Source organism: Daucus carota, chromosome 2 (assembly GCF_001625215.2).
Source record: "Daucus carota subsp. sativus chromosome 2, DH1 v3.0, whole genome shotgun sequence".
NCBI lineage: Eukaryota > Viridiplantae > Streptophyta > Magnoliopsida > Apiales > Apiaceae > Daucus > Daucus carota.
Window position 1 is genome coordinate 52,806,009 of NC_030382.2, and position 25,435 is coordinate 52,831,443.

Sequence of the window (25,435 nt, forward strand, 5' to 3'; positions counted from 1 at the left end):
TAACAAAAGAGAAATCTTATGTGCTCCTCCATTGTTTAAACTCGTAAAAACAATTTACATAGTTATTTATAAATTTAAAATTACTGAAAAAGGAACTCAATGATAAATCCATGTGAAAGCCTCATATCATCAGTAATATCTTGCACTAATAATTCAGGATATTACATATAGTACCAAAATTTGCACAACTGTATCAAGTGCAGTACATCTTCCTAGTTCCATCTCCAAAGTCATTTACCTTCCCTTGTTTTTACTTCTTCCACCTTCCCATCCTTAAAGTCATTACTTTCCTTTTCTTGTTGGCGCGATGTTTGGCTGCCACTCTCAACTTCCTTTTGGCATTCCGCATTGGATTAACCACTGCCATAAGTTTTTCTTCTTGTTTTCTTTTGTCCCTCTTTGCCTTGAGCTGTTTCCTGACCTGGCTATACACCTGCACAAAATTATGTGTCCCCATAGTGCTTTGTATACTCTCGCATACTTCTTGAGCCAGTTGCTTTACATCCTCTGAAGAAAAAATTAGACATGAAAAGATATCACGCAATGTATCAATATCACTCACATGAAAATTTAATAATAAAGACTGTAGTGGAAATTTAAAGTACAATTTTGTGCCTCAGTAGCTACTTCGTGTACAGTCATGTACACTAGTAAAGATGTTAGGAGTTGTACCACATCGGTTGTGGGAGGGGCATAAAGATAGAATATAGGCAGTCAGAATAACTCCAAAAGTACGAGGCCTTTTGGGAGGTGCCCAAAAACAAAGGCGTGCGGGCTAGGCCCAAAGCGAACAATATCATACTAATGTGAAGTTAGGCTCGCTTAGCTGGCCAACAAGTGGTATCAGAGCAAGGTTAAAACGGCCCATAACAATCTCACGTGTGCCCCAAATGGGCTCAAGGATGAGGCAGGTGGGTCTTACAGTTTAGGTAATCTGAGGCATCCCTTATTTGACTAATTACTTGAATGAGTGCAGATAATCTGAGGCATCCCTTATTTGACTAAATAATATACAATCCACCAACCAAATTTTATATTTTGAATAATTCAAGCTTACTCGACTCTCAACACAAAGCACTAAAATTTTTGATAAGCCTTGGAACTCTTCACACCCCCTATTTTCACCCTATCGGTAAGTATTGATATGTTGGAGCATCTTTGTTACATGTAAGACACTCATTTTAACTAACTTGGGTGCTTTCGCATTTCTTACTCAACTTATCCTTGACCACCGCAGTAAGATTCAATTTCACAAATTCAGTAGATTTCCTATGACTAAGCCTGTTGCTCACAATTTGGGAGGATATCCCCACTTAATGGAGAAATATAGATTTGGTACATTCAAAACAGTGGATGTATCAAATTTATAATATTATAAAAAAAATTAAGAGACATGTAGACAATATTTTTGGATTTTAAAGTCATATTTTTCTCTTTTATCAACTAAAGATAAGATGGACAGAGCTAAACATGTATATGGTATCTTTTTATGTATAAGAAAGAGCAAACCAAAACTTCCCCCAAGAAAATAAGAAGTCAAAAGAGTAACACAAACACTGAATTTACCTGGGATAACTTTTCCGGCAAATCCCTCACAAACCTTGTACAAGGGAAGAAGAATGTGATATGCATAATTTTGATTGTTTTCCTCCACAACTTTCCCTAAATGTTCATTCGCATCAAAGATCTTTGGAGACACAGATCTGAAAGTATTGAACACAATCTTCATCTGCGGAAAGGTTTTACAAGAAATGCTTAACAAAGGAAAACTTTAAACTTTACATAAGGGTATATAATAATATTGTTTAAGAACCATTTGGCAATATTTCAGGTGTAACTAACTGGCCAACATAGAAGTTATGCATAATGTAACAAATGTAAAAACAACATACATTACCCAGCACATTTACCTGAATAGCTTCCATCTGAAGTCCAATCTTTCCTAATCTTTTCAGCAAATAAGATACAAGCAATACACCAACCTGCACACTTTTTTCATTGCCATCGAATCCATCAATACCAGATGTCAAAGACGCAAACATGCTTCTACCTTTTCTTGAATCAAGCATGTGAAAAGTTCTAATAAGAAGGCCTTGCTCGTGCTGCTCAAGATCAGACCAATATTTCAGGTTTGCGTATTCACCTTGTTGTAACAAGGCATGCAAACCACAAATTGAAAAAATAAGATTCTGCTCAATAATGGCATTGGCAATGCCATCAGTAAGTGATGCTCTAAGCTGGCAGCAGATGGAAACTGCTACATGAAAAAGTCGACATGGCCTCATCAAGAAAAAGGTTCTGAATAACTTTTCGTGATTGTCCTGGCAGGCCTCAGTGACTGTGGAGAAGTACAATGCAATGAGGCGATTTGATATGTTGCGCAGCCACATGTGTGGATGTAAAAGAAACTCGCATATTAACTCCCATACATCCTGTTAAATATAGAATACAAGACAAACAAGTTAAAATTGCAAAAAGAGAATACAAGACAAACACAATTATCTACACATTAATAAGGTATAATCAACTTGTTTGTTTATGCAACTCATGTGAAAAGTCATACCATAAACTAATTGCCTTAAAACAATGACAACTCTCTAGCATTGTGAAAGACATAGAAATACATGTTATTAATAGATGCTAATTTAGATTTGTCCAGTCTTTAATTAAATATTATGCTTGTAAAATTTATTTGTATAATAGGGAAAGTGGGAACCAACAAACTTACTTTAAGTATGACCTACGAGAATATGTTAAAGTTTAAAAAAAGAAAAAATAATAATAATGATAATAATAAAAGAAGCATCTTTAACAAATATGAGAAAAAACCAAACAAACAAATAGAATTACAAAATATGAGGAAAGATCGTAAGTTTAGGCATTTGTGGATCATCTTCATGTTCTGATGTTTCCACTCATCACGCCCATCTCCTTGCAAGATATTTTGTTTAAACCCAAAAGAATTCGTAGAGAACCCCATAGAGAATAGTAGCATGCATGAACATTCAAATTCATATACACAGATACCCTGCATAAACACATAAAAGCAAAAGGAACTAGATATGTACCTCAAGATCCCTTCCTAAGCACATCTCAGGAAACTGATTTAGTATCTTTTCCAGCATAACTAGTGAATAGTATGCCTCTTTCCAGAAAGGGATTCTTGCCTCATCAGAAATATTAAGCTCCTTGTTTTTAACAGCATCATTAGCAGACTGAAATATATGTCTCATCACAGGCAAGACACAATTTAAATGCTTTTGAAAGCTTTCTGTCTTAACTTCCACCAGTAGCCCCAAGACCTTCACCAAAGAAATTTGTCATCAGCATAAATACTTACCAGTTACCTCTATCCCAATAAATTGCATACAGAATACATAACTAGTAAATAAATTTATTAGAGATGCACGAATGATGGGTAGAATAGCTTAACTGTACAATTAGTAAAAATATCCTTACCAATAATTCATTTTTGGTACTTATGATTACTCAAAGAAAAAATAACCATTTCACAATAAATTAATTAATAACCAAAAATTATGATTGCTAGTATTACATTAGGATTAACATATCAAACACCAACAAGTACACTCATCCATGCCTTATGAAAATATTAAATTGTTGTTATAATGGGTAAAAAAAGATTGATTAGAATCGATTATTATTTTTGCTTATTAATCAGAGAACGATCACGAAAATAATCAACTAAACTGCATTTCTTTGAAATGCAAACAAGCTATAAAATCAAATGCGACATAGACAAGAAAGCTATAAAATCAAACAGCTCTGTCTCTCTCCCTAAGCAATTATTTGTTTTGGGGTTGCTTATAATCTGTATTGAAGGGACGAAGGTAAATATAATTAAAGGTAGTGTTATAAAACTGAGTCTGAGTAGTGGTTGTACATCATCTTTAAACTACTATGTATCAAAGTTGTTGACACACACCACTGTGCTATCTTTATTAAAAATTTCAACAGAGTTTAATACGAGAGAATTATTGGCTTTACCTGTGCTCCAGTACTCCATAAACGTAAATTTCCACCCACATACCAAGTGAGACAGTATTGAATAATCGATTCACGACAATGTGAGCTCACGCGGTTAATCAGAAGCTTTATAGCAGCACCAGCCATGGAACGAACTTTTTTGTCATCATCATTTGCCAGAGACTTCACTAAAAAAAGAAGAAAAATCCGGGAATGCTGATCTACAAACCGTGTTGGAAGCTTAACTATTATAGCATGAAGCATCTCAAGTGCCGCTTCCCTCCCAGTGGAATGTTCATAGCTGAAATATAGCTTTATTTATTATTGACATTATACATAAACACAACTTAACTCATTATTTGGTAAGGTATATATACTTACCTTAAATATTTAAGCAAGAAAAAAAGTTGCTCTTCATAGCCTTTCTCCGAGAATTTATAGTCAAGTAAAAATTGCAAAAGAACTTGACTACTTTTCTTGCGAATAGGTTCCACTTGGCTAGTCACTATCAATTCTGCAACATGAGTAACCAATTTATATATCTCTGGAACTACTAGCTTCCGGCTGATTATTGACTTCAATAGTGAAAGGGCAAGAACTGATGGATTTCTTTCAAGTTCAACAAATACTGGAAACTGGATCAACATATGCAAATGATCCGAGGAAAGAGTAACACTAGTGCTTCTCAAAAGTACCGTCAACAACCTTATGCAAGATTGCATAATAGGACTGTTTGCATCAGCTGATCCCTGAGCAATAACCAAGAGCGAAGATTTTATGTTATCTGCTTGTGATTCAATAGATGGCAAAGGCAAGTGAATCAGCTGCGAAAGACACCTAAGAGCAGCAGCTATGACATCTTCATACTTAGAGCTCAAGCAGTCGCCTAATAATCGTACAAACGGATCAAGCATTGACAAGAGTTTTTCATCTTTCTTGTGAAGCTTTGCATTTTTCATGTGATCATGTAGAATTCTGAGAGCAAAAACTGTAATGAGAGGTGAACATTTCGAGTCATCATAGAGTAACAACCTAGAGGTAGTTACCTTCTCTTCATTATGATTACTTCCATCCACCGTAGCAGAAACTCCACCTTTGCAATTTTCAGTGCTAATTCCATCTTCTATGAGACTATATGTAAAGATAAAAACATCAGTCTGATCTACAGATGGATTGCATTCAATGCCAGCGGCTATGTGTTTTAACATGATTTCCAGCTTCACTTTTTCTTTTGGTTTTAGAGGCTTTTTAAAATGAACAGTCACAGGTGAAAGCAGTTTCAAGGCATGAGTTTTGAACGTGATGTTTTGGGCAATCAATTTTAAAGTTTCAAATGACTTGTTCTTCCTAGTCTCTTTCATTTTTGAAGCAATCTTTTCCACCTCTTTTTCATCAGAAACATCACCAAGAATATCATTCTCTGCAATGGAAAGAAGTTCCTCCAAACAATAATCTATTTTCCCGCAAACAGAACCCGAAAGACACCGTGATAAGACAAAATTGAGAGTGTAACCAAGTACATGCATTTCAAATCCTCTTTTCAACGTGGCTCTCAGGACTTTGACAATAAATTGCAAGTATTCCAGACCCAATTCCTTTAAACAGGCTGTTATAGCAGATCTGGCCTCATCACGAATGCTTTCCAAACGACTCTTTAAGAAGTTCGAAAGTCGATGAATAATGTTAGAAAGCTGCAACTCCATGATTTCTGCAGGAAGCAATTTTAACAATTTCAAAGCAACCAGATTAATGTTCACGTTGACGTTGTCAGAATCTGCTCTTAGTATCTTCTGTACCTTAGGAAGCAACTTTTTGTAAAGCCATGTTTGTATCTCAGAAAGCTCAACAGGAGTGATAAGTGCACCAGAAACTGAATCTTTAACCTCGAAGCTAGAATTAGTTTCCCGAAAATGGAAGTGGTCAAGGAGAGATGATATAAGCCGCAACAACAATTTTTGCTTGTCAGGTTTTAAAGTCATTTCCTTAAAGCATCTGTTAAGTAATTCATAATATGCTTTCCAGTCCATACAACCAGATATGGATGCTAGAGCCTCTATTGATGCACTTCTGAGATGCTCTCCTTTCCCATCTTGAACATTAAATAAAGTATTGAAGAGGAGGGGAACAAACACTTTTGTTGTAATAACCTGTATACAATATAGTACATTGAACTATGATTAAAAAAATTGAAAAGAAAAACAGAAAAATTGATTAATCAAACCCAGTTGGACATTAATAATTTACCTCTGACAGATTACCAGAACTGACCACACTGCTAAATCTAGATAAAGCTCTAGCTCGTCGGTGCTTCTGCAAAATTTAAGACAAACAAATTAACACCAATTATTCGAATGGAAGTAGCATGTGCTGTCACATATTAATAAACAACATCAAGAGACATACATAGTAAGGAAAAACTAACTATTGTGTATACTCTTCCGATTGTTTAAGATATAGAAAACAAGCCTCGTAATTAAATAATGCAAATATTGTTCTATGTTTGTTCTACATGAAAGCTGATATTGTAAGATAAGTTATCCACACACTACTATCAAATTGCTTTTACTATTGTAGAAGCAAAACCACACTAACCACCAAAATTCAGTAAACTATACTAATTAAGGATGCAATTTCAAATATGAGGGAAGGAAAAAAACATAATCAAAAACTTGGAAACCAATAAGAATGGTGATATATGTCATGTCTTGCATCATTAAACATACATATCTACTAAAACTGATAAATGTTATATCATTACGGAAACTCAAGAAAGTCCAAATAAAACATGTTGACTGTGTACCGGTCAATATACACCGATGCATGTACCTTAATTTATTATGGAAGCAAAATACGAAGTACTAACCTGCATATGGACGATGTTGTTAAAAAAATCCTGTTCAGCATCTTTGCTGCATAGAGCCTGATATGATTTCAAGATTTGCACCTTTGATAGCCTTAACACCATTTCTTTTAGTAGGTCAATCCAAACCTGGAAAATAAAATCATGAAAAGAAGAATTCATATAATAGTAAGTCGAAGAAGTCTAGAGACTTTACACTTAATGACTCTAGGTAAATTATAACTTCAAATCCATTATCACCCCTCTCAACCTCCATCCTCGCGTTAAACATTAAACTAAGTTCACATATTACATAAAGATGAAAGGGCAATTTCTCGAAGACTAAATAATTACATATAAAAAATAATGTGTATACCTTCTGAACAGCAGCTTCTTTATTCATCGCATCCCCCATATGCTTTAATAGGAATTTGTTGATGATTTGTTGAATGCATGCACTAGACCAACGTCCTTCTTTCTCTGACTTTGCCTCTTCATCTAGAATCCGGCCACAAAACTCAACAAACAAAAGCAGTAATCTGTATGCACTTTGCCTCAAAATCAATTCTTCAGAAGACATGTCATGTACGAAATGAGACAAAATGACTAGTGCATGCTCCTCTGGTACATCAAAGAAAAATTCAATATTTATCTTATCATATGCACCAATAATTGTGTCATAATCAAGACCACCAATCTCTGACGTAGAGGTTGCATTCAATTCACGGAGAAGGTTTGCCTGCACTTACATAGCAAAGTCAATTAAAAAAACCTTTTATAACTCAGATTAGTAACACTGAAAATAGATTCTCACCACAGTGAGTGTAGAAGGGTCATTGTGAGATACTGTTTCAAGGAGATCACATATACACAACCGAATATCAGGACCAGCAGAAATAAGCAATGGCGAAATCGAATTAACAATCTTTGAGGAAGTTCCGCTCCCTGATACTTGCACTATATGTTGTATCACATGCAAAATCTCAACCAGTTCATCTGTAATATATAGCAAGTTATTTATCAGTAGAGTAACAATTTGATAAAATAATACTTGCACTTGCATCTTCTTTATACATTAATAAAGCCTACCAGTGTTACAGGGTTTCTTCGTCAGAAGCGGGAGCAGTACATCAACAAATGTCCCCGCTGTTGAAGGATCTTTTATATATTTTGATAATAACCTGAATACATTGAGCTCTTGTTCCCCAGGACATCTTATAGATTTCCTAGCATAAGTATATTAGAAAAGTGAAATTATTAAATTTCAAAGTTTGCACCATAATACACAGATACACAAACAAACATAATCGCGCACATATATAGTTATATAACTTATATATACAACTGTACATACAAAACAAGACATATTTGACATCAGAATTCAGAATATACAAGAATAGATGGAAATTTGTAGCGTCATGACTACACTATGATCCAAGCCCACACGTCACTAGACATAACACTAAACATAACAGGAGCTTTAATATAAATTCTCACAAAACATAACAGGAGCTATAATCTAAATTCTTTCCAATTTGGTGACAAAAATTTAAAAAAGGTCACAATTAACAAAAAATCCAAGAAAAGTTATCTAGCATGTCACTCTATCTTCATCAAAAAAAGGAGAACCACTTGATATGTAGAACAAACCCAAAGCTCAAACTTTAGAGAGCTCAGAGAAAAGAAACATAAAAAATTGCGAAAAATGATTGCATAATCTATAACCAAGTAAGATCATATATCGTTTGAGGTGTTTCCTTATTAAATTTAAGGAACCATCAGGGACTCTGGGTCACTTTTTAGCTAATACTGGAAGGGTCAAAAATCTAGCTTTAATTATTCATGTTTCATCAATTTCCAATTTTAACTTCATAGTAATAACTAATAAGAGAAATCTGGAAAAAAAAAAAAGAGGGTAAAATATATTCGCCTGAAACAAAATACCTTTTTCCTCCCTTAGTACGTGTGAAAAGACAATGCAAGCTGCATACTAGTGTGTCAATGCTGGGAAGCAATATGGTTTTAATGGCATTATCATCACTTTCCTGCTCATCAAGTTTCAACAAGTTTTCAACAAACTTAAGAACACAAGATACAATGGCTTCCGATGCAGTTGAGACCGTTAGAATCGAAAAAATATCAGACAGGAGATTTTTCTCTCTACTCAAGAGTGATACAAGTTTTCTGCTCCTGCTCATTGCTATAAAGCAAGAAAAAAGTGCACTGGGCTTCTCACTGCTGGAGGCTTCTTGCTTGAAACCGTCAATCAAAGGCTTCACTGAGGCAAAAAAAAGGTCCCAGAAATCACTATGAAAATCATGATCACTATATTTAGTGAGAACAAAAGAAAGGATTTTCAGGCACAAAGATCTCAGACTTTTTAGCTGTTCAACATCCCTGGAAGTCTGCACATAAATTAGAACAAGCTGTTAAACATTTATCAAAGAAAATTATATTCAATATGTATTGAAAAGCTATTTCGACATTAATTCTCTACCATCAATCCACTTTGATATTATTTCAGCTTAATTAATAGGCCTTCATAGCACATACAAAGTTTATAGGGTTTCAATTCTACTACTTCTTCACATCTGAACAAATGAGTCATACGCATGCAAGAATTAGCAAGGACAAATATAATCACTATTCATCCTTTCCTGCAGCATTATTACTTTTTGTATCAAAGCACTACACAAATATCTATAGCTTACCGTGCTTTGTGTTTCAGCTTCAGAAACTTCTTCACTCGCATCAAGGACACAATCATTTTCAACCTGAGATATACCACTCTTTGCGCAGAGAAGACTTGATGAGAAACTTGTCAGCATTCGAACAACACATCCCATCAGCAGATCAAGGAAAGGTTTTATATGAAATATATCAAAAACTTGAAAAATATCTTCAACAACGTATAGAAAACCATATATCTTTTTCCAAGGGAGGGCCCTTATGTTAGCCACTGTGAATTGCTTCAGTATACTGCTTGAATCAAACTCGACAACGGAACACTCAGATGAAATCCGCAACCACTCATCAATGACATTGTTGCCATGTGAAATAATTTGTAGAGGTTTTAGTAACAAGGCATAAAAGAGAGGAAGCTCTTTTATGTCTAGCTCAGCTATGAAACCAAGAACTGCCTTCCGTAGATGCATGCTCGCATGCTACAGAACAAATGCATTAAGTTGAATTATAGATAATTATATTACTGAGAAATATGAACTGAGCTAATTATGTATTACTGAGCTATACCTTTCGGGAGGAAAGTGTCTTCGAATTTCGAACTTTTGGTATAAGAACTCGTAACACTAAAGGTACAACTTGAGATCTGTGTTGTTCATCAATAAGATGGGATTCTCTGGATAAACTCCACGTAGTAAGTTCCTCCCTAAATTGTTTTGAATTTATAAGATTTCTCAGGTGTTGTGCATAAGGCTGTAAGAATTCATCTTTCCAGTTAATGATACAATCGAGAACCCTCAGTTGCAATTCAGCATCATTTGAATCCAAGAGCCTAAAAATTTCAATAAATACGGTCACACAAGTGAAAGTATATCCACTAACAAGATGCGATTCTCAATATAATATACTGAAAGGTCCATGAACAGAGAGAAAAATGAACAAAATATTTTCTTTGATTTAAAACCTGTATACAAGAACATCCTTTAGAAATTGACCAAGATAGAAAGACTTTGGACTCCGCATCATTTTCAACAAATTCAACCATTCCCCAAGAATGATCTTCCATTCTTTTCCCATGGTAATTTGTGACTCATGTGATTGTACACTGCAAATAGAAAGAATAAATGGAAAAGATTTAAGTTCTCAATTGAAATTATGAAATTCACGCAACTATACATTTCAAGAGGAAAAATAATCTAAAGCAAGAGTGCAAGACATCAAAAGATATTACCTCACGAGATTATCACAATTGTAGCCTAAAAATTTTAGAAACAAAGGTATAATTTGACGAGTCCGAGCTTCTGAAATGTCAATAACTTTTTGCAGAGACTGAATCAGAAGGGGCAGGATAGTCCCAGAAGGCGTCCCATCAGATTGTGGACAAAGAAATGATTTGAAGTGAGTAATCAAATCTGGAAGGCACCACACGGTAAAATTTATATTAACGTAAGCCATATATCAATATTCAGATTTTTAAGTCTATTAATATGCCAAAAACATGAGTGCGGGATTATGTTCTGATTTTTATTATCGAAAAAACAAAATTGGTTTTACTTATCGCTTTGCCAAGCATAGAACATTTACAACACAACTATGAAGACTCACATACCATGTGATTCACAAGACGAATCAAGAATGCTTTTCCCCGACTGATCATGACATGTTATAAAGATAGACTGACATCCATCAAGATATTTGATATATCTTTCCCACACAATCCCAGCATAACGACGTATCAGCTCAGCAAGACACTCAATAGCCGGATTCCACAAGTAGCTGAATCGGTTGTGGAATATGCCAATAGTTCCATACAGAAGAACTGGAATGTATGGTTCAAGTATCTTTGCAGCTATGAGATCCATTTGTATTTTGGATATATGTAATATAACCTGTCTGCTACTGGTAATTGACAGAGAAGTTTCTTCAATGGAACGTAGATGGTGAAGAACCTGACAACAAATAGGATTTTGTTAAGCATATAATATCCATATACTCAATTGTTTCACCAACGCGTTAAAGTATACGAGGAGTTGATAACTTAATATTGTATTAGACTCTAGTATACATTTCCTCGACATCAAGCCATAACCTCCAATACACTTGAATCTTTATATGGACACTTGCATTTCATATTTCCCAAAATATAGGCTCCTTGATGGGGTACACAATTAAAAATTAAAAGCAATTTGAATATTTATTATTATATAGTTTAATCATATATATAGTTATATGAAGAGTCTAATTCGCTAAATAGCTTCTTTCTTTCTTTTGCCAACTCTAGATAGCTATTTAGTTAATTGATGATAACCACAATAGTGTATTGGCCTTGGTCCATTACGTTATTTTATTAGGTATTCCAGTTTTATATAAGGATGTAATCCACACATATTATACAAGATATACTATAGGATACTAAATTGAGTCTCCTCTTTGTCTAAAGGTTGTGGTCCTTCATAGTTTGTTCTTCCTTCCGGGTAAGAAACTTCTGATGTCGTGGATTTTCCTCGGTTAATTCACCGAATTTTATATTCTCTGTTTTAACTTGATATTTCTGTCTTCCAAGATCTTTCCTGCATCACTCCTACTGATAAACTCGTTAACACCAAAACAGGCACAAGGCTTTCAAGTGAGGAGGGTTCAAAGATATAAGATCTAATTTAGTGGCTTCTCTTAACACGGGTTTTGGAATAATTTGTAACTTAAAAAAATTACTTCAATTAATTATGAAAAAATTGTAGAAAAAAGGCAGCAAGAAAGTTGTTCCATACATTACTATCATGTTCACCCTCACAAAGAGTCTGAGAATCATCCACTTTCATTTTCTTGGCAGGACGATCTCTCGCAATATTATCAGATGCTAGTGATTCATAGTGGCACAATATTCTCAAAGTAGAGACTCGAATCTGTTTGTCTGGGTGGCACAAGTTTTCAGCAAATACAGCCAGTGCATCTACAGCCTTCTCAGATCTCAACTCCGGGGAGAGTTTACTTGAATCGGCGTGTACCAGAGTGGTTGACCTTCATTGCATGATAGCATAATATTAGTAGAAGAATAAGTAGCTACAATGAATTCAAAGCTTATACAAGGCTTCCGTGATATTTTAATAGGTAGGTGCATATGTTGGTAAATCTAGTATAAATTTCAACTAGTAGTATCACTGACTACAATAATGGTACAGTATGTAGCTTCCTAAAATCATTTGATACCTGTATAAAAATTTACAACTGCATATTTTAATCAACCAAGTCATAGCCAACTTACTTGTCTATTGAGTCCAAGAAATCAGCTACAGCCAACAAAACCTGAGAAGAACTTTTGTATCTTTTTGCAAGATTTAAGAACTTGCCAATTGAATCTTCATTATAGCATAACTTGCGAAGAGTATGTAATTTGATATATGAAGCCAAACAGCAACCAATTAGGCTTGTCCAAGTATTTTTAGTAAATCCTGCAATGTACCCTGCACAAACAAGTCACTAATCAATAACAGTAAGATCCTAAGACAAGATTAAATGTAACAACCAACAATGTACTATATTGGAAATATCAAAACCACGTGACTGGCTACGGCAATTAAATCTATTGGTTCATTTGAGGGAGACATCAAACTCCCTACAACTATTTGTTGTGACATTAAATAAGAAAGATGCGGTGTTGTATTTGAGCACGAACACGATATTGTTTCTTATTTGGTAACCATGTGTGCATGATTTGAAAATCAGAAAGTAAGTGTGTATATGAAATAGGTTTTCCAACCATTCCATGTTTCCTGTAAATAAGCTGAGAATATATGACAAAGTCATGACATGTTCTGACAACTATTTTACTAGACAGCTAAGTAGTACATCACTCCAAGTATCAAGGATGCAACTACACAAGGTATCTCTATAACTAACATACCTAACCTAGACAAGGTTGTATCAGATCCTTCAATTTAAACATTAGAGTAATTCAATACAAAAGTATGTCATCTGAACACCCTACCAGAATCGGTTAAAAGAAGCTGATCAAGTGCATCTACCAGGTCCATTAGCAAAGTTGTATTTGACTGGACATCGATTACATAAGGGAAGCTCCTAACAACTCCATACAGCATTGCCAGCTTATTTTCCTGAAACTGAATACACGACGGGTTCCCATGTAAATTATCATTAACTGCCTCAACCCAGTTTCTGATAATTTTCTGAGAGAAATTAAGGACGTTCGAGAGCCTTTCACTGGATGTCCCATGTAATAAACTAGAGCACAGCTCTTCCAATTTATCAAAGAATATAAGTAACATATATACAACTTCTTCTTCAGAAGCTTCAACTGAATCATTTAGTGCCCTGCCATCCAGTAGTAAAAAATTAAATATAATAATCACCAACTATTTTAGAAAATTTTAAATTCAATAATTTATATATATAGTATATTCTTACTTAATTATATTGACTCCAAAGGCATGCAAAAGCCCCTTATTTCTTGACAGAAGCTGCTTGATAAATGTCAACAAACTGAAACCACGATTTAGGATTACAAATTAAAGAAACCAAATATAGAGAAATAAGCAATAACAGGGAGAGGAAATGGGACTAATAAAACACTCTCTAGAATATCAACACTATTCATAATAAAGTACCTAGGGTTCCTTGATTCGAATGCTGGAGCCCATTCCTGTGACACTCTGACAATGGCTACCATATTGCAAGTGGAATGAAGACCGTCAAGAATGCATAGCATTAATTGTATAATTTTACCAATAATTTCAGATGATTGTTCCTTCGCCTCGACCAAAAAAGTATCCATCAGTACGGCAACTAGCTTCAACAGTGGTTCGTAATCTGCAAAATAATACTACTTATATGTTAGAAATAAAAGTAAAAGTCTAACACAATGTCTATACTTGAATAAAAATAGAGAAAAATAATAGGAATATTCTTTATTCATCTAATCACCTGAAAGTTTTCTTATGTAGTTCCTTTGAAGTGTAGATACAAGCACAGACAAGAGACAGCTGAGGTGCAATGAGTATTGACTCATGCTTCCGAGAGCTGCCCATATTTCAACATTCATAGAATCCCAAACTACTTCCAACTCTGCAGGCTCCAACACTTCACATAGTCTATGAAAGGTTGCACTAACAACTTCGACTGCGATGCCCGAGTCTAAAAGAATAAGCAAAAAAGGAAAATAGATGGCATTAAAAGAACACAACAAAACTAAAAATAGCATTACATAACATAATACTGACTGCGATCAAACGAATCCACTGAATATGTAATTATGCATACCCATCTTTTATACTGATTTTCAAATTGAAAGTAAAACATTGAAACATATATTTAAATCCCACTTGAGATAAAATTTTACTATATATAATTTAGTTTGCTAACATTTTATTTTGGGGTGGGTAAGACCCCTTTAGTAGTTCTGTGAATTTAATGTACAGAGGGTTCTACAATGACTTCTTATTCCGCTTATCATGATAATGGTCGGACCAAAGTGATATCCACCGAGTGAAAAAGGAACCATGTAAAGATATCAAAAACTTACATTAAATACTGCTCTTCTAAACTTTAAATTGTTCCTTGGAAATTAGAGACTAAACTTGATATGCTATTACAAGTAATCAATTTGACCTAGGTATATAAATAGGCAAAAAACCAGATGAACAATTTTATATTTAGATAAGGTAATGACATATACGGATAAAGAACTGACCTTTAGATAATCCATCACCAATGGTATATATTGACTCGTCCAATAATGTCTTAATTACTTTCTTCGCCCTTGAATGCAAATTCGATGAAGTTCCTCTCATTATATAGAACAGTATGGCACTAGCACCAGATGTTCTCATCTCTAAGGGTTTCTTCACAACTTCAAGCATAACCTCTTGTATACCTGTGAAATGTTATATGAATTACAAGTAAAAATATTACCAGACGAATAACTAAATTCAGAATCTATAGTGAAAAGTGTGAATGTTTTTACACGAAAAGTCTATCAAAGCATGTGTAGCAACAACTAATGCCTAATGTCAAGTATATATGAATTTGCTACACATAATGCAATTGCATGGAAATATGAAATTGCCAGTTCGGTAATTGGACTAAGATGGAGATAGTTTACTCCAATAATAACACTTGAGGACATAAATCCTTTGGCTGCCGATCTCTCTTCTTCCTAGGGATGAGGGTTTAGTCTTGCAGGAGAGTGAAAGATATTTGTGGAATCACTGAAGTTAACAAAGCATGCGCGCATAAAGATGAGATAATTCCACAGGCTACCTCTCTCCCTTCTTCCTAGGGGTGAGGGTTTAATATGGCAAGAGACTGGGGTCTTTAAATCTAATAGACAGGTATGCTCACACATAAAGATGGACCAAAAAACAAAAGGATAGTGCATGTAATTTCCAAGATCCGAATGTAAATACAGAACAATTTCTAAAGCATGCGCACATAAAGTTATTTGTGGAATTACTAAAGTTAACAAAGCATGCGCACATAAAGATGAGATAGCTCCACAGGCTACCCCTCTCCCTACTTCCTAGGGGTGGGGGTTTAATGTGGCAAGAGAGTGGGGCCTTTAAATCTAACAGACAGGTATGCTCACACATAAAGATGGACCAAAAAACAAAAGGATAGTGCATGTAACTAAAATCCGAATGTGAAATTCAAAACAATTTCTGAAAGTGAAGAGAAACCCCATTAGAGCATGCATTAATCACATATTAATCCCTCCCTAACTATTATGTCCACAATACACACCCTATATCATTTGAAAATGAAAGTCCTCCAACAGAAATCAAAACTGAGAAATAATTGTAACTAAACAGAAAAAATACAATGAACTAATCCTATATTAGCAACAAAAGTTTTAATGCACAAAGTATAATACACCTGTCTTATAATCCAAGCCCAGTTGTGCATGGAAGCAATAAAGAGAATTCAGTTCATCTAAGGTAAATTTGTTTACAAACATTATATGCATCCCAGCTTTTTATAACTCTGAATACTATACAGAACACAGACAGTTTGATTAACAAAGGATTGTAATACCTTTTCCAAGCTGCTTATCTTGAGCATTCCTCAACAAGAATGATACTGATTCAGCCATGAATTCTTGAATGTAATCTTTTGGATAATACCTCAGTTTCACTGTAATTCTATGTGATATGGAGGGGGAGATTAGAATGTGCTAATTCTGAATTTACCATATATAAAAGGACATAATTTCTGAATCGGAGAATAATATTGACCTAAATTAAATAGCCCAGCAAATTAAAACAAAGGAAAATACATTAAATTCCAAAATTTCATATGGCTTGTCTCAATGACAGCAGTTGTGCCATATATTCCTAGATACGATCTTCAGGATGCCACCTTATTTGCAGTGTTACTGTAATTCTTTGCGAAAGAGAGAAGGGGGATGGGAGAATGACAATGTGTGAACATAGGATCTGTACAGAAATTAATGTAGACACTATTTTTGAATCTCGGAATCATGGACCTAAACTAAAATACTCAGAAAATTAAAACTTTAAACTTCATGTTCTCAACAACTCAATTCAAGAGCAAATATATTTATTAATATTCTCTTGGAATAGCAACATAACTAGTGCAGATCAGACCAAGATATTAATACCCTATAACAATAATTGCACACCACTTGCACATAATTAATTTTACTTAAAATTCTAGGATCCTACAACTTTATATTTTGCTTTGTTATGAGTTATTTAAGGCTGGTATTTAGTTACAATAACATAAAAAGCAATATGTCATCTCTGTCTTCTTCAATTGCAGATGAAATATGATTTACATTTGCCGTTTTGTCATTATCAATTGAAGATCACATAACTGATTTCAATTTTTCATATATCGTATTCCCCTCATTTAGTAACTACATATATATTTACTATCTTCTGCTCTTTCCAACTCTATTTTAACACTTTATTTTAAACAGAAATGTATATTCACATCTAAAATGAAATTGTACCAGCTCAAATGATGCTAAAACTGTAAATGTATAATCAAATCTAAAATGGAATTGTACCAGCTCAAATGATGCTAAAACTGGTATATAAGTAGTAGTATACAGTTTTTCAGTTCAACTCTCAACATTCAATTTGATGTAGGTCCATAAGTGGAAGGGTGGAAGCAAATAGAGAACTTATCAACATCAAATAGAATTAAATTACAAATAAACCCAAGAATATTTTAATCACAAAGGAAAATGACTCTACTCCCAAAAATAATGAAGAATGTGACTGCTCAAATCAAACTTCACAACCAAATCCTTACAAAAATAATATGCTGGTAATACATATCTAGCTCCTCGTAATGACCTACTACCATAAAAGAAAGAAAAAAAAATATTACATAATTTAATCTCCAAACTTGAAAAGCAAAGATTGTCTACAACAAAAATAATTACAACCTACTGCTTGAAACAAATTGTTGTTATATATTTCCTAGAATCAGCATATGTTCTTAAATGACAAGACCAATATTTACAATAGTCGTGCAATCATTGTGATGTTTTCAAAATTTTAGACACAATAACTGGTAACTGGATTATTCTACTTAATTAAGAACAAAAACATCACATATAAGGTAATTTAAGACATCTCAGACATCATAAAAAATATCAACTTAGTATTCTACTTACTTGAGAACAAAAACAACATCGCGTACAAGAAACTTTTGCAGATGCATCATAATATATGACCAGGACGTAAATATCTGCAGGTTGGAAAGAATGGTATTTACTGCTCCGTTCATACACAATTTAAATATTAAAACAGAGCTTAAGTTATTATGATTTACCTGCTCGATTATTTCTGGATCCCTGTCTGCACCACTCTTGAGAAGAGATACTAAAGAATTAGCAATTGTTTGGAGAAAGCTGGAAAAGATAAAATACAGGAAAAATGTTAGTACATAAAAAACCAAAAGTCATGCCCCTCATGTAGATGGGCAGCAATATAAGCAAAGACAGCATTGATAGTTATAATAGTAAGCCGCAACCAGTAACTTGTCTTTATGAAATGCCAGATTGTTTTAGTTACTATACTACTTATTATATAATAGCATTGACAAGTTCAGTGAGCAATTTAGGTCAAAACAGTTTGACTAAAGATCAAAGGTATTTTTCAAGAGGCTTCTGTTGAAAACAAAATACATGTGCATCGTGCACTTTTGTGTAAAACATTCTTTCATTGCTTATTCATTTTCAATCGTTACCAGTTGAGCAAATCATTGCAAGTTTGACAAACATGTACCTATGTGGTCAATAGACTTAAAAGTTTGCTATAAAGTCAAGCAGCCTATATTTAAAATATAAGGGGGTAAAACACTAAAACCTAAAAGGGCAAAGAAAAGTTTAATGATGCAGATTGATTATACTAAATAAAGGCTTGGCAGCATTATCCCATTAATAGTTTCATTGGTCCTTGAGAAGCTCCAGTTGCCCGAAAGTAATTCAAATATAACAGCAGATCCACCAGACAGAAAGTAGTTACTCCTTCCGTCCCACCCAATTCTTTACACTGGGGTTGGGCACAGAGGTTCAGAAAAACATATAAAGTTATGAATGAGTAAGAGAAGTGAGTGGTAGGACCCATTAATATTAAATTAGTAGATTGGGAAAAGTAAATGAAAGTAGTGGGTGTGATTAGTTTTTATATTATAAAAGTTTACTACTTTTAAAAAGTTTAGGAATGCAAAGAATTGAGAGGGAGATTCCAAAAAGGAAAGTATAAAGAAATGGATGGGACGGATGGAGTATAATTCATGAAACTAAAGCTCTCTATTTGGAAAAATAGATTCTCTAGGATTACCAGCCATACATGTTAAATATCTAAATTTTATAAAAACAAGAGAATAACAAACAATATGATGTATCATCACTACAGAGAGATAAAGACTCGAGATCACATGACCAACTTACGGTATAAAGTCCTGCACGAGATCCCTAGAAAGTGCTGCAATCATCCTGTAGAGACAAAATTATATTCCGCTGTCATGGACTCAACAAGGGGAAAATAACACAAACTAAGAAAGATATGTTTCATATTCCATACACAGACATTCCATGGATAAGCGAATATGTGATAGTAATATATGTTAGGAAGTAACTGAAACTGTACCGTACCTGATTTTCTAATTAGATGTCCCCTCGACTTTTGGCATGTCTGTTAAGGTGCATTGACCACATAATTCTGTAAATTATTTTTAATTTTATTTTTGTAAATAAAAGTTAAAGACGGAGCTATGTGGTGAATGGACCATAAGATCCATGCCAAAAGTAAAAAAAGAATATCCGATTTGGGATAAAGGGAGCAACTAATCTCAGATATGCTGTATGAGTATGGCTAATTGATGGAATGAAATTCAATTAAAACAAGTAATTTTAAGGTAGATCCTTTGTTGCTAGTTCAATCTAGTAATCTATGATTCTTCTTTAGCAGAAGTACCACGAATGTTTTATTTTAAAGGCTATATTTTTAAAATAAAAATGTATCACCAATTAGGTTGTTTACAATAGCAAGTCCATTTTTTTCTTGCAAGCATTCTTGTTTAGGGTCAGCAGCTCAGATGTATATGTATTGCTGTTCCATATTAGAAATATGTGCTGTGAATCAAAGTGACAATCGGTATTGTTGAGCTAATGCAATAGAAAATATGATTGTATTAGATCTACACAGATGTTAAATTATGTATAAAGAATTTTAAAGATTTTTCCCCGTTCTTACAAGCACTATTACAAACTCAAAACTAGTCCATCCATATGCAATACCTGAGTATGGGCTCAAGTGACAGTCTTGCTTTAAGTTGCAGTCTTGACAGAAGTTTTGAAAAAATCAATTTCTTCTGCAATATAATCTGGGGTAGAGTTTGTACAAGCGGTAACATTTCCTCATAAAATGATATGAAGTCCTCTGCTGTATTTAGTTCCTGGATTGCGTTTGGACAAGAAAAATTATTAACAAGTCACAGGAACAAAAGCATAGATGAAGAGAACATCAACCATATGATAGTAGTTCCTGCAGAACTCAATATGATTGCATAATGAGCACTGAACACAACTCCATGGAGCTTTAAAAAAAATTGCCACGGTACATAGATCCCTAGAATTTTAAAAAAAAAATTTAAAAAAAGAAGTAATGGAGCTGGGAAGTGATCAACTTGGGAAGAGTTTGATTTGTTGACGGGAAGCGGAGATATGGGGACAGGAACGATTTAAAATTTCATGGGGTAAGTAAAGATTGAATTATGTGGTTAATGGAAATAAGTTTCCCATTCCAGCATTTTAATCCCCTCAACCGAACATTGATACATGGGAAAAAGATTTTGATTCCCCATAGCCTAGTTAAAATACCATCAACAGAACACCCCCTAAATATATGTATAATGCCACTCCAGATGATATACAAATCTAATTTTAGTGCTCGTTTGGTATGTCAGTAGAATTGACTTCCTCAATTAAACTCAATTAATTGTACTTCCTGTTCAATTAAATTCCTGGGAAATGCTAATTTTTGTTCGGTTGATCATAGGTGATTTGAATTTACTGGGTATTCACTTCTGATGACTTGTTTGCTTCAACTAATCTACTTCCCACGTAACGTGGATCAGATGACTATTGTATCCCTCCCATAATGATTAGAGTACTTCTTAAAAAAAAAAAAACTATACAAGTACAAATGATCACTCTTCTTTTTTATGTACATTGTTAGCACTTCTGAATTCTGATTAATAAAACGAAATCCATTACACATGGCAAGAAGAAAATTATGCCCTGAAGAACCTAGTGCAATATCTGTATCGAAACACATACAATTAACTACCCATATGGTGTTCGGGTTCGAGTCCCATAGATAATCTCTATGTTACCCGGACTCTTCATTTTGTCTCGAGTACCCGTGTCGGACACTTGACACTCGGACATGGGTATGGACACTCCGATACTTATTTTAAGCCAAAAACATGTAAAATTTTCAAATTATTGCCGAGTCCGACACTCCGACACGTATCCATGTTGGACACTTTTAGCCGAGTCCGGGTAACTTAGGATAATCTAAATGGGACTGGTCTAAGTCATTAGCAATCATTATATGAATGAAAAATATAGAGAAGGAGATCAGACGAGTTATGAGTGATAATATACTACTTTATCCAGTATTCTGAGCATAATTCCATTCTCCTCACGAGTAGCAAAGATCCGAAACAAACAAAAACAGAACAATCAATGAATATAGGTGCATGAAAGCAGAGCAGGTTGACCATTTGGAGATATCAAGTTTGTCTAAAATATTATAATATTCTAAAATTGCACTGGTACTAGAAATTCTATGAAAAAATATAAATTCTAGATTCATCTTTATGTGTTATATATCAATAATATTTAATTAAACTAAATGCTTATTTGGTAACTAGTTATTAAAGATTACAACAAAATTAAGTCTTTGTACTGTTCTTCCACAGCTGGCAAAAGAGGAATAACACAATGCTTTCGATTTCCTCATGAGCGTAAACCATAAAAACCGGGATGATAATTTGGCCGATATACCAAATTCAGGTTTCACCTAGACAACTGGGATATAATTTGTATACATGCACATTATGAACAATACAGAGGAGAAACCTGGTACTTAAATGACAAAAATAGTTAACACACACATTACATTAAAAAGCAAGAAAAAAACCCGCTAATTGCTGTCAAAAATGCGTGTCTTTCCTATTTTTTAAGATAAGATGGTATTTTTGTGATACAGGTAATAGGGAAAATGTGAATAACAACATAATGTGCCGTGTGGGGAGCAACTTCACATGTTAGGCGGATATTTGAACTTAATAAGTTAACTTCCTTTAGTTTTGACAAGAGAACAATCCTATCTGTTACTACTTCCTGAGAACTTAAAATATAATGGGTAATATAGTGGCAAGCAGACAAGCACTTAAGATAGGGCAATTTTCTACAAGAAAGACAAAAGTAACAAAAGATCATACCATGAAAAATTAATTTGTTTTCCAAGTTCCACATATTATAAAATACACAGTTGAAGTATGCACACCATGTGCATAAACTAAAAACCAATTTATCTTAAGACACCAGCTAAAAAGCTTTGACCCATGGGGCTAGCTCAATGGATATTATAATCAGGCCAAAGTATATTTCAACTGCCCTCGCATAAAGTATGCCTAAAATACAACAGTTTCAAGCAAAAATATAGATCAGAAAACAAATTACCGCATAAAATATGCATATGGGAATTTATGTGCATAGAAGATGTTAATCAGGTGAAATGGAGGGGGTAAGCAATTCACCCGTACTACTTTCAAGATATGCATCTCCCAAGTATGTACTACAGAGCTAAGAATCTCCCAATTGTGTACATGAGCTTGTTATGGCTAATTTAGACCAATCCAAAAATTTCTTCACAAAGTTGTAATTTGGCGGCAGACAAGTTCATCAACACAAATCCAATTAACACATAACAAGACATATAAGCCAGTTAAAAACAAGACTAATCATAGCCCATACCCTCCATTCGACGAGACAATCCCTAAAAAAGGTGGAACCCGGAGAAGGCTCAGAATCGAGAGGATGAAGACTCCGATAAACATCAATATCGATATCCTCAACTCTTTGAGAGAAGGTCTTGAACTGCAAACACAATTCCACAAAACTTTAAACACCCCAACTTTCTATACAAAAATTAAAAAGAACTTGCAACTTTGACCAAGAAAAAAAAAGTGTAATTGAGAAGAAGTGTACCACAAAACGGCGGCGGCCGGAGGAAGTGTTGAGAGACTTGACGACCTGAGCGTCGGTCGAGGTCGCCATTATTGTCGGCCAACGCGTGAGAGAGAGGGATGTATGTGTAGGTATGTGTATATGGAGAGATAGAGAGAGAGAGAGAGACCCTGTTTGCAGCACCGGCTCTAAAACCCTAGGCCGCGGGGAGTGAGAATCTCTTATACCCCTTGTGTTAGAGATGGACGAGTAACAAGTTCCGTGTTCCAGATTCCAATTCCATATTTGATTTTGTTTTTTTATGCTAACGTCTATATTTTTGAAGAAAATAATATTAATAGAATACTAATATATTAACTTTTTCTAACCGTGATATAAAACCTGCATTTTATAAAATCATTATTTTGTGGTGAATTTTTTTGTTTTTTTGAAGGAAATATGAATTTTTTTGTTAAATAATGTTTTTATTGTTAGATTACGATACATATTTAGTATCTTCCAAAAGAATTAGTTCAATAAAATTGAGTTGTTGATTTTAGTTTAATAGAATTTAATAAATAATTATAGTATGTTTTGAGAAAATTTTACAGAAATTAACAGGGGTATATTGTATTGAGATTTTAAATCATTTTTTCATTCATCAAATTCAAGAGTATTCGATTGGGATTGTTTGGAACCCATTTAAATGTTGGGATATTTAATTACGATTTAAATATCCCAACATTCATAAACAAACTTGCAATATTTTCTCATACTTTCTTTGTGATAAAATTCATACTTTCTTTTTTTTTGACAAACAATAAAAATTTATTGAACATAAAACATAAGAACACAGTCAGGACAAACCCCCAAACTGACAATTACAACCTGATTGTGAAACAAAAATCGAGCTAAACAAATACCCGTTTTGTTTTCAGATTGCTTAACAGATAGAATATAAATATTCTTGATAATAAAAATGATTACAAAAGTTTCTCGAGCAATCCAGCCGACACCAACATCACTCAAAATAGTAGAATCACAATTAACCCGCGCAATAAAAAACCGGTGATAGACCAGTTTTCATATCTATATCTAAGAGGGGTGTATTGGATTAGGATTTTAAAGCATTTTTTTGCTTTCATGAAATTCGAGGGTATTCGATTGGGATTGTTTGAAATCCATTAAAATCTCGAGGTATTCAATTGGGATTTTAAATTATGCTACAAAATTTGGTGGTATTCGATTGGGATTTTAAATTATGCTTTGAAATCCGATGGTATTCGATTGGGATTGTTTAAAATCCATTAAAATATGATGGTATTCAAATACTGATGGATTTTTTTTCATTTCATAAAATGATGGATTTTGTGGCATTCTTCAGTGTATTTTAAGTTTTTTGAAATCCCACCAAAATCAATGGGATTTTGAAGCATTGTACCTAAATCCTATCAACTCTGCGACATTTTATCAAGAATCCGCACAAAATCAAAATCCCATACAATCCATTAAAATCCATAAACCAAAAACAATCCATTAAAATCCCAATCGAATACACCCTGTAAATATCAAAATTTTAGAAAATTATCGTGCCAATATTTTAGTTAGAAAAACGAGACTTAAAGAAGGATCCAAATTATGGAAGATCTAATTGTCACCGAAATTTCAGTTTTTTTTTTTTGACGAAATGCGAAGAATTTAATAAATAACTGAAACCCAGCCGAGACAAACCCTCGAACTGTCAATTACAACCTGATTAAGAAACAAAAAACGAGCTAAACATATAGCCGCTTTGTTTTCAGATCGTTTAACAAGTAGAATATTTAAATTCTTTGAACCAATAAGAATTACAATCAAATCTCGAACAATCCAACCTACATCAGTTGTGAACATAGTAGCATCACAATCGACCTTCACATAAGCAGCAGCATCTGTAGCCCAATGTTCAGAATTATCAGTTACATCCACTGATATTGGATCAAAAAATGACCCCAAAACATGAACAATATTATGTCGTGAAAGGTGAGCTCTTGCGATATTTACCACCATGCCATATTTGATACAAGCCATACGGATCACCCAAAATATCATGTAACACCTTCTTGAAAACGTTACCGAAACCCATAACAAGACACACAAAAACATCAAAACAAACACAAACATCCCAAAAAGATGGGCACAACCTTGATGACAAGGTACTC

At 34.0% G+C, this 25,435-nt stretch overlaps 1 protein-coding gene across 2 annotated transcripts; it reads right to left on the reverse strand.

Annotated features, from left to right (window-relative positions):
• Positions 1-23,527, reverse strand: LOC108208762 (uncharacterized). 2 transcript variants are annotated; one of them, XM_064088158.1, is made up of 31 exons: positions 23,277-23,527; positions 23,043-23,165; positions 20,295-20,452; positions 19,446-19,490; positions 18,323-18,401; positions 18,165-18,238; positions 16,553-16,659; positions 15,213-15,395; positions 14,447-14,641; positions 14,131-14,332; positions 13,931-14,005; positions 13,494-13,837; positions 12,771-12,969; positions 12,277-12,526; positions 11,118-11,457; positions 10,740-10,920; positions 10,473-10,613; positions 10,079-10,340; positions 9,538-9,990; positions 8,771-9,231; positions 7,916-8,052; positions 7,641-7,822; positions 7,203-7,565; positions 6,851-6,976; positions 6,232-6,297; positions 4,369-6,134; positions 4,009-4,288; positions 3,069-3,302; positions 1,911-2,432; positions 1,567-1,729; positions 1-507 (listed from the first exon to the last, which is right to left on the reverse strand). In XM_064088158.1, exons 1-31 carry the CDS (start codon positions 23,343-23,345, stop codon positions 251-253), a joined length of 8,037 nt encoding a protein of 2,678 aa, XP_063944228.1. In that variant the 5' UTR covers positions 23,346-23,527; the 3' UTR covers positions 1-250. The 2 variants fall into 2 exon arrangements, with proteins under 2 accessions (XP_063944228.1, XP_017234773.1); XM_017379284.2 differs by having other exon boundaries at positions 14,447-14,656; positions 23,277-23,526.
• Positions 23,528-25,435: the final 1,908 nt, after the last annotated feature.

Bases quoted from the DNA above. Each gene is read 5' to 3' on its own strand.
- LOC108208762 (XM_017379284.2), bottom strand. From the start codon at position 23,345: ATGGCGACCTCGACCGACGCTCAGGTCGTCAAGTCTCTCAACACTTCC. The intron at 9,232-9,537 runs GTAAGCTATAGA...ATTTATGTGCAG, and splicing joins AAGCTGAAACACAAAGCACG to ACTTCCAGGGATGTTGAACA. The intron at 4,289-4,368 runs GTAAGTATATAT...GCTATATTTCAG, and splicing joins TTCTTGCTTAAATATTTAAG to CTATGAACATTCCACTGGGA.